Genomic DNA, 10,704 nt, shown 5'->3' with positions numbered 1-10,704 from the left:
GTAAGGTTGGGAGTGGTGGGAGGAGCATCTAATTCAGAGCCCTGTAACTAAGGGCAGTTTTCTGGTTCTCTCAATCACTGTGGTGGAAACTTGGCATCAGACATCTTATGCCATGATTTCTCCTTCAGAGTAGAGATACTGCTGCCTGATTATATTATCACATCCTTAAGAAAACAAGCTCTTGTATAAACTTCCTGTCTCAAGCACCCATCACAGCAGCATGCATATGCTTATGCATAAACAAAAATGCACATAAATGTACGCAACAATGATATAAAACCTATCTTACAGAGATTTTCACATGCCCTCCCTCATTCCATCCTACATCAGCCATGAGAAGTAGATATTGTTATCCTTTCTCTATAGTACAATAAACTATATCTCATGAAGACTGAGGCCACACAGCCAAACAGCAGGGAAGCTGACTGAGATGAGTCCCTGGACCTTCCCATTCTTGGTTCAGTGCTGGGCCTCCTTCCACAACAGCACAGCCCTAAGACAGACAGGAAAATCCCATGCTATCAGGCAATAGTTCATTTTTAGTGCACAACCTTTCCTACCTCAAAATAGCAAATCAACAGTACCATTACTGGAATGCATGCCTAGGCCTGAGCACCTTGAGAAGATTTCCACTTAAATTTCATAATAATACATTATTTTGTCACCATAGATATTTCAAATACTCTGAGAGAGTTAAGTAACTAAAGAGAAACTAGACATTCATGCCTTAATCTAAAGTTTTTCCTCTTGGCAATTAAGTGGAACCTTAAAGGTATGGGAAATTTTTTGTGGCATGTGAAAGAAGTGAAGACAAATAATTTTGGAGTTAGGTTATTCCCCCCAAGGAAAGGCCAGGCAGGAGCACCCCAGCCCTAAGCCAATGTGAGGAAGACTGGAGATAGGGAGCGGATAGGGCATATTCCCAGGTAGGAAAATCTTTACTTGAAAAAGTAAATTAAAATATTTTACATGTATTATAAGGTGACATGAATGGCATGTCAGAAAGGTGATTTCTTTATTTGGGCTCATAGACTCTGCTTTTCATTTTGAGAAATTAAGATTTCATGTTAGTATTATGGGTCATTCCTGATGACTCTGACGCTCATTAAACAATCCATCATCTATCCAAGTATTGGGTAAAATCCTTCTGGTCTATATCTTAATATCTCTCAAATCCATCCACCTCTCACCATCTCCACTCTTGTCTACTTCTAAACTGTTCTCCAGCCTATAATCAGAGATCTCTTTTAAAAGATACATTCCCTGCCCTGCCTGGTATGGCTCAGGTGGTTGAACGTCCTCCCATTCTTGGAGAGGTCCACCAGTTCGATTCCCAGTCAGGGCACACGCCCAGGTTTTGGGCTCAATCCCCAGTATGGGGCATGCAGGAGATAATCAATTGATGTTTCTCTCTCTCATCGATGTTTCTCTCTCCCTCTTCCTTCCTCTCTCTAAAATAAATAAAAACATTAAAAAAATTAAAGACACACTCCCTGTCTTAAACCTTCTCTAGCTTTCTTTTGTTCTTAGTTCATCGTGTAAATCAATTCTGAAAAACTTCTACACTTGGGAGGGTTCTTATTAAGGCAATGTTACTTTGTATATTAATAATAAGTAAATATAACACACTAAAATAGCTATTGCAGGTTTGAAACTCCCTACAGCTCAATTAAAGAATAGTTTTTAAATATGCTAAATTATTTTGTTGTAAGTTAGGTATTGTAAGTTCAAGAAATGGGGTCCCAAATATTTCTAATATGACAGACAAACTCCAATATCAGTGGATATTTTAGAGGGAAGATGAGTTTTGATTCTATAGGCAAATGAACATTTAGTGCTGAAAACACTGGTGTGGTTCAAAAAATGAGAGTGATCAACAGTATCAAAGAAAACACTAAATTATAATGAAAGTATTTATAGCATTATAGAACCTATGAGGAGAAACTATTTAGAGTGTGAAATTGTGGGTTCCATTTACTAAAGAAAATACAAATTATGAAATTTTATGGCGGTAAGACATCTTCTCATTCCTACTCCATCATTTTACAGATGTGGCTACTGAGAACCAGGAAGGTCATCAACACCAAAGTCCTTTGAGCAATTGAGCTGCAATCAGGCCCAGTTTTGTGCAGTTTCTGTTTTGCTTTAATGCAAACATCACAGCAGTGAAGAACCCTGTATCCTGCCAAGTTAAGCACAGGTGTAAGAGATGGGCAATACACAAGGACTTGATACTATTCCCAAGTAGTACCATTTATATGTTTTTTGGAATAGCCGTAGAAATGGCTTACATTGAAGAAAACATTAGAAGGAGGACAATAAAGAGTAGAGAGTAGATGGAGATCAATGCTCAGGGGGGTCATGGCTGAGGATTGGTAGCCAGGCAAGTGTGTTTGATGATTGGGCTTCCAGCAAGCAAGGCAGGGAGGCCGATTGTATTTAAATATGATGGGGTGGGGGGCTGCTTTGAGAGCTCCATGTTTATACAGTCCTTTCAGAGACTTCCATTTTGCTGGGAACTGGATGAAGTTGGAAAGGGAGTTTCATATTAAAAAATAATGCCATCATGTTGAACTCAAATGTTCACCACTCATCACTATCTGAAAATCCCCCTTCACTCGGAACACATATTTCTAGTGAAAAATTGATAAGAAGAAGGATTTTATTATTTCCATGTCCTTATGAATAACTAGATTCTCTTCACAATACTTTTACTGACCCTTTAAAAGAAATGGAAAGAGTTAACGTCCTGCTGACCCTGTGCTTGGCTGAAAGAAAAGCACATCGCCTTTATGATGGAGTAGAGAAGAGACAGTTACTATAGCACCTACGCATTTTAACTGTTTGACGCGCTCAAAAGAAGCTTTGGGCCCAGTCCACACCTGTAAGCATCTGGTCCCGAACAGATGAGCAATGTGAAAAGCTGGCCTGAGCTGTTCACCTCTAAATGGGAAGGAATACCAGCTACAACATGTTTGGTTTTTCTTACCTTGGGATTGAGATTCAACCCAGAAGTTAATCTTTTGTCTGGACTTTTCAGTGTCTTTCCGGAAGTCAACACTTTCGATCGTTGTGTGATAAAATTGAATCACACCATCTAAGTACTCCTATTGAATTAGAACAAATGGAAATCATATCAGTATGCTAATAGTTAGGACTGAAGCAGTCATGTGCCTCGTCACTCAAACTGGATGCGTGTCTGTCTCTGTCTGCCCCCAGTCCTAATAAGCCAGACATTTCAGCTGCTGCAGTGACAGTTTCAAACCTAGAATGCTTGGTTATGGGGCAGTCCCCAGTTATAATGGCACAAGGCTCTCCTACCAGATAGCCTTGTATTTGGACATTCCATTTGTGGAAACATCACAAGATAAATATCAAGCATCTTGAGCAACTTAGCTGTAAAATGCTTCTATTTCAAAAAATTAAAACTGCTGAGTGAGTTTCCGTTTGAAATGATAAAAAAGTTTTAGAATAGGGTGATGATTATGCAACATTGTGAATATAATTAATGCTATTGAATTGTATATTTAAAATTATTAAAGTGGACATTTTTGTTATAGATATACAATTTTTTAATTAATAACGTAATATACCAAAATCATCAATTTGTACATTTTTATTAGTATCGGTATAATATATGAATTTATATCTCAATAAAGCCAGATTTTCAATAAAATAGCATGTAGAATCTAATTTCCATTGTGAGAAAACTACTTATTTTGGTCCCAGTAGGCTGCCTCTCCCTTTCTAGGCCAGCCCTAGGCTGTGTGGCACATTTGCCATTGGTCACTCCCCTCTTGTTTAGTGCCGTGTATATGGCTCCTTCTAGTGGTGACAGAGGAAGCTGAAGTCCAGATTCAGATGAAACTTGTTCTAGGGACAAAGCAGTGTAGCCACAGAGAAAGACAGGTGCCTTTTGACTCCAAATACAGTCTCCTTCTGCTACCCTGCTCTGCTCCTTCAGTGAATACAATTTCTAGGGGCAGGGGGTTCAAGGGAGGAGAGGGCTTGGTGGTGGCACCAAAGGTGATTTTAGGGAAGTGCCTTAGAAGGCAGGGGTAGGAGGGACAATAGGAAGAGGAGCTACCAAGTGCAGCTACCAGGCACCTTGATTGGGAAAGAGAAAACAGCATTATCAAACTCACACGTGTTCTGAAGGCTATTAGACCTGTGACCCTCTTTCCACCCACTCTAGCCCACCCACAAGAAGCCTCGTAAACTGCTCAAGTTGAGAACTGGGAGGAGGGCCACAGAAGCCATGAGAGAGGAGGTGGGTCCTGGACATCCCACCAGACCACAGTGCACAACCTGTCATCGAGGTCTGTGTTCCAGATGGCAGGTGATTTGTAGATAGTATGCTCCATGATAGCTCTAAACACCGTTCTTGCCCAACTCACCTGACAGATTGGAAATTCCTGCTCTCCATAAAGCCTGTTAGCAATACTCAGGGTGTAATCAGATTTGATCCTATCTAGTTTGGAGAGAAGCTGCCCAAAGTAGCAACTGAGAAGTTCATTCTCATCCTTTGAAGACTCCACCTAACAAAAGAAACAAAATGTGGTCTTAGCCAGTTCAAAGCAAATTGGCTTTGTTACCATGTCGGTGAGCAAGATGAGAAGAGAGGAAGGAGGAGAGCAGAGAGGTCGCAGTGGAAAATCATCCGTGAAGACTACATCTGGAGACAATCTTCTCTGCACATTCCTCTTAAGCTTTTTAAGGTGGAGGGATATGTAATTTTTGCTCCTGGTTATGGGACAGCCAATAAAAATTGTGTGTGTCAGTACAGATTTCAGCTGGAAACAAAACAGGCAAAAGGGGGAGGGGAAGAGTAAAAACCCCACAGCTAATCCCTCCTCCCCTTACTGCCCTTCATCCTCAACCAGGCTCCATCCTGGGGAGCTGTGGTCTGTAAAAGTAGGTGAGTAGAATGGCTTTGAATAGAAGATACTAGATTCTACTCTTTAGGAAAGTGGCTTACAGCCAACTCTGTATAAGACACATAAACGATAGGAATTGTTTATGCGGGTCATATGCGGTTATTGCTGTTATTGGAGCTGTGGGTGATGGCCAGGATATAATGTGTGGGGATAAGCAACCATCAGCACCACAGGACAGCCAGCATGAATGGTTTGTGAAGACGAGGAGCAGGAATTTATGGGTGGCTCACCTGTGGGGTTGAAGGCTTGGTCACTCCTTTCTGCCCTTCCAGAGGGCTGTCAGCCAGCACCTTCTGCTCTTTGTATTTCAGACAGGGATCCAGTGCTTTGGTTTTCTCCTGGGAAAGTTCATCGAAATGGAGTACCTGCGTGATGATGGCATGGGGCCTTTCAGACAATAGGAACAGCTCAAAGTCTGAAGAGCTTCAGAAACATTTCAATCTTGTGACTATGACAATGATTACATAGTCCAACAAAACAATCAACAAAAGTTTAAAGAAATGTGGACATTTCTTTTGATTTGGGATGTGAGGTGGGATGGAGAGGAGGTCCACTGAATGCTACCCACACCCCTTTAGGACATGTAGGAATGAACATGACTAAATTAAAAGAGGATCAGGTATTCCTGAGACTGTCACCTGTGGCTATTGACCAGTCTGAATTAACTTTGAAAATACACACCAGATTTTGAAGACTTAGTATGAAAAAAAAGAAGGTAAAAGATCTCGTTTAAATTTTTAATTGTTTACATGTTTATATGATAATATTTTGGATGTATTGAGTTAAATAAAATGTATTATTAAAATTAGTCTCACCTATTTCCTTTTACTTTTTTAGTATGATACTAAAGATTTTTAAATTACATATCTGGCTCAAATTCTATATATGTTAGAAGGTGCTGATCTACAGTTTCAAATCAATCAAGTGAGCTAGGACAGGAGAAGACATGTTGCCCAGAGCATCACAGGAAGTTAGGAGGCCAGGTTTGCTAGCAGGTGACACCCAAGTGTCTGGAGAAAAAACACCTGAAACCTGGCCTGGATGATGCCAACCACACTCTAAAGCTAAGTTTTACTGAAGAAATAATACGAAATCAAAGTCAATGAATAAAGTAGAATGACCCTAAATGCATTCTGCCTTAATCCAAGAATTCACTCCTCTGTATTAGGGACAGCAGTCGGGTTCAGATCCAGGGAAGTATAAGACCAACCTCAGGATCCTATAATTTATTTGGGGAGTTGTTCTTTTTTTTTACTTTTTATACTAAATATTTTATTTGTATACTGCTGCCAGTGTATATAGAATAATCATTCTTGTGAAATAGAAATTCTGGAAAATTCAGAGAGGTAGGTGTTAAGGACTGAGAAAAGCAGAAGTTTGTATAGTGGCACATGTTATAGGATACGCTTTTTGTACAGGCTTCAGATTTAGCTCTCTTTGAATATTCAGCGGTTCAAGAAAAGTGGTTTAGAACACTTTCAAATTTCATTTTACTACAAAAAGAAACTTTCTGGGGTCTGAAGGGATTGGTACTTGAAGATACTTCAGTCAGCAGAGGCTGCAATTCTGCAGACAGAATTGTTTCCAATCTGCCGCTGCCTGGGAAACCTTCACGCAGTTGAGCCCGGCCTCCAGCCAGAGCTGTTGAACCACTTTCTCCATAGCGGTGACGCTGGAGGAACCAGACATGGTGCACGAAAGTGCCGGGCAGATTGGTCGGTAGCAGGTCGCTGGTCATGGGTCCTCGGGGTGAGAAGGCGGGGCAGCAACCAGAGGAGTTGTTCTTGCCACTTTCATTCATTCATTCTACATATCAGTATTGGGTGGCTACCATAAGCCACGCATTGTCCTAGGACAAAGATGTCTGCCCTCTAGGACATTATATTTTAGTGGGTAGGACATTCAAAAAGCAATAAATCCCTAGCAAGCTTGGCTCAGTGGATAGAGCCTCAGCCTGCAGACTGAAGGATCCCGGGTTAGAGATTCAGTCAAAGACACATGCCTGGGTTGCTGGCTCGATCCCCAATAGGGGCATGCAGGAAGCAGCCAATCAATGTTCTCTCTCATCATTGATGTTTCTATCTCTTTCTCCTTTTCTTTTCCTCTCTGAAATCAATATATATTTAAAGCAATACATGTAGTGAGTAATTACTGTATGCAGTATGTTAGAAAATGAAAAAACTGCAATACAGGGGTGGCAAAGCCATAAGAGGGAATCTTTAGGGACTGGGGCCAGGATGCAATGGTAGATTGAAAGGTCAAGGTAGGTAAACACTGCTCAAAGTCCTGAAGGAGAAAGTTCTAGATCAGTTATCTGTGGCAAGCAAAGGGAATGCATCAGGCCCTAAGGCAGCAGAGGATTGGGCTTTCCAAGAAGTCAGGAGGCCAGCATGGCTGGAGAGAGAAAAAGGGGGAATGGGGAAAAATGGTATCACCAGTTACCTGGAATTCAGATCCCCAGACCTTCATGAGCTATTGTAAGGACTCTGGTTTCTATCATTAGTGAAATTAAAAGGGGGGGTTTAAGCAGATAAGAAATCGGGTCTGACTTAGGTGTTCAAAAGACCTTTCTGGGAGCTGGGTGGAGAATACTGTCAGTGGAAGCAGGAAATTCCTGAGGAAATTGTATTCAGGTTAGAAGAGACCTCAGGGAGGTGGTGGGAGGTACCTGGTTCTGGGTAGATTTCAAAAGAAAAGCTGTCTTTTCTGACAAATTTGATGTGAAGTGAGAAAGAGAGTCAATGACTCTGGCATCTTTAGCCACTGGACATGAAACTGGTGCCTACTAAATATTTACTTAATAAAATGTATGAAAGAGAAAACACATACACATTAAAAATTACTAGCAATATTGGTATCAATAATTATAGAGAGAAAGAGCAACAGGCATGAATCAAGAAAGCTGTCAGACTGGAAAGGTTGTAGAGATACCATAAAGGAGACTGAAGATTCATTGAGCCTCCAAGAATGGTGGGATTGAAGAGGAAGCAAGGCAAGGATATAGATGAAGACTCTGAGGAAGTCCGGGGTACAGTGAGCAGCTTGGCTTGCCAAAATGGGATTAGGGTCTGGCTTTGAGAGTGGACCCAGAGTTACTGCAACCGTACCCGGTCTATCTGCTGTGCACTGTCATTTCTGGCCCCCAGACGGACCATGCCAAGGGCAGCTGAGAGGCTCAGAGGACAGAAGAAGATGTTCTTAGCACCATCATTTTTGCTTATCTCTTGAAAAAGATCAAAGCTAAATTTGGAGTTTGCTGCAATAAGAGAATCCATCTTGAAACTGATGACAGCCTAAATCAAACAAATAAGAGAAATTGATGATCAGAGAAAAATAGGTAGACAGTTCTCATTTTAAATACTCAAGCTATAATCATATACAGTTATTTAGTAAGCTATTAAAACCTGGAAGATAAAGTCACCATCATCTGATCTATAGATGTTGATGTCAGTATTGATAATAATACAGATAGAGGTCTATTTTTATTCAGTGATGTGGATTCTTTTGCTAAGGCGGCCATAACAAAATACCACAAACGAGGTGGCTTAACCAACAGGAACTTACTCTCCCTCAGTTCTGGAGGCCAGATGTCCATAACCAAGGTGTTGGCAGGATTGGTTCATTCAGGAGGCTCTCGGAGAAAATCTGCTTCATGCCTTTCCCAGGCTGCTGGTGGTGGCCAGCAATCCTTGGCATGCCTTGGTTTGTAAGAGCCATCATCTCTGCCTCTATCTTCACATATGTCTTTCCTTCTGTCTTCTGTGTGTGTACCCAAATATCCCTTTTCCTATAAGTCATTGGATTAAGGCCCACCCTAACCCAGTAGTTTGACCTCATCTTAAGTTGACCACATCTGCAAAGACCCTATTTCCAAATAAGATCACATTCACCATTACTGGGGATTGGGACTTAAACACATCTTTTGGAGGGCAAAATTCTACCTACTTCATGGTGGAACTTCCTTTATTCAGGTAAAATCAAGTCAAAGGCTACCATGTCCCCATGGTCAAGTTAGTAACCAAGAAAGCTTCAATCACCTCCTTCTCTTGGTTCTGCTTAAGACATTTGTCTGGACTGTCCCTGAATTCTCTATGGTAGAATATATACACAAAAAATTGTCATGAGTCATGTCCTTTGTTAACATTCTCACCTCATTTTGACTCATTCCATATGAAACCTATAGGACTTGAAGCACTTTAATCAGCCCTTGATATTATCCAAGAGGTAATAGAGGGTTGAAAGATGCTGAGGGTTTAGAAGTCATTTGGCTTCCCTTGACAACCATAAGTAATGGAATCAAAGTAAGGAAATAACTTCCCTTAGGACAGCCCTTGCCTCAGCCCCATCCCAATAATCTATTCCATAAGTATCAAGACAACCTTATATACTAGTAGATCTCAATTTGGACCTATCCCCCTCAAATAAAATGTCTTTTTTCTGTTGCCTATGGATATTGTATATTTCCAAGATGGAAATGTAAGCCCCTTTATTTGAGTTTTTAATCATCAGACATATGACACATAGCAAGCATTAAGAAATAGTTATTGCTTTGGCCCTGGTCAGGTAGTTCAATTGGGAGTATTGTCCTGATACACCAGGGTTGTAGGTTCAATGCCCGGTCAGGGCACATACAATAAGCAACTAATGAATGCATAAATAAGTAGAACAACAACTCCATCTCTTTCTCTCTCTCTCTCTACCTTCCTCTCTCACTCTCTCAAGAAGAAAAATTCAACAGTATGCAGTGGTTTTAACATTTTCCCACTTTAATAGATTTTTTTAGTCTATTAAACTTAATTCAAAAAGGTAACATTAGGTACCTTTTTAGAAAATGTGCCACATTTGTCTTTAATCTACACTGGAAAATATCCTTAACAGACTTGAAATAACCTTCCAAAATAATAAAATCCCTCAAAAATCCATTCAACTCAAGAAATCAATAAAACCCAATTATAAATAACTTTATAATAATAGTTACTATTTAATTTGAGCCTACAATGTGCCTGGCATTTCACAAATATTGTCTCTAATTCTTGAACTATCCCATAAGTCAGAAACTACCTTTATTTTATACCCAACTATGACGTGAGGTAGCTGGTGTGGAAATCAGTCCATTCAGTCTGATTTCCAAGCCACCCTTCCTCCTCCTACAGCATGCTGCCATCTGGAGCAGATAGCGCATTCACAGTCCCCAATGCCACCTCCTACCGACCATACTATACAGAAAGACATTAAGGAACAATTTCATTCAGAAAAAGAGAAGTGAAAACTCACATTGATATTAATAAAAATGTTATATTTTTGCCTGTACTACTTCCCAAGTGATTTATTATTTAAACTCTAGTAAGGTAGAATAAGGATTTTGATTCTCAAATGCAAATTTATTGTACAGATGGCAGAATATCAGTAATGAGGTCAGCCACCAGAACAATAAATTTGCATTTTGCTTTCACAATATTGACAAGTCCACTGCATTCATTTTTCCATGTGCTTTCTCATCTTGCAATCATAGCATCTATATTCATATATACGTTCATTTATTTGTATATGAAAGACAAATGTTCATATCTCTATTTCCCTTATGATTCTGTCTATAAGGTAATTGTTTTTGATATTTCTGTCTTTCCTTCAAAAGCATAATTCTTTTGAGCGAAAGTTCCGTGTTTTTTATTCATCTTTATATCCCATTAGTAAAGAATATAAACAGTGGTGCATAAAAACATTAATATTTATGGATTTATTTACTATCATCTGCCCCTTTTTCAGT

The 10,704-nt window shown here is 40.0% G+C and overlaps 1 protein-coding gene across 1 annotated transcript in view; it reads right to left on the bottom strand.

Annotated features, from left to right (window-relative positions):
* SERPINB12 (serpin peptidase inhibitor, clade B (ovalbumin), member 12) overlaps positions 1-8,219 on the bottom strand; it is a 12,818-nt gene extending 4,599 nt beyond the window's left edge. Inside the window, exons 1-5 of the mRNA XM_006756822.2 lie at positions 8,045-8,219; positions 5,168-5,302; positions 4,398-4,538; positions 2,990-3,107; positions 2,758-2,768 (exon numbers count right to left, since the gene is read on the bottom strand). Coding sequence (XP_006756885.1) covers positions 2,758-2,768; positions 2,990-3,107; positions 4,398-4,538; positions 5,168-5,302; positions 8,045-8,212 — 573 coding nt within the window. The 5' untranslated portion in view covers positions 8,213-8,219. The remainder of the gene's footprint in view (positions 1-2,757; positions 2,769-2,989; positions 3,108-4,397; positions 4,539-5,167; positions 5,303-8,044) is intronic.
* Positions 8,220-10,704: the final 2,485 nt, after the last annotated feature.

This window comes from Myotis davidii, unplaced genomic scaffold (assembly GCF_000327345.1).
Source record: "Myotis davidii unplaced genomic scaffold, ASM32734v1 scaffold11, whole genome shotgun sequence".
In the NCBI taxonomy this organism is placed as follows: Eukaryota; Metazoa; Chordata; class Mammalia; order Chiroptera; family Vespertilionidae; genus Myotis; species Myotis davidii.
The sequence above is the reverse complement of the archived record's forward strand: the minus strand, read 5'-3'. Positions and strand labels throughout refer to the sequence as shown.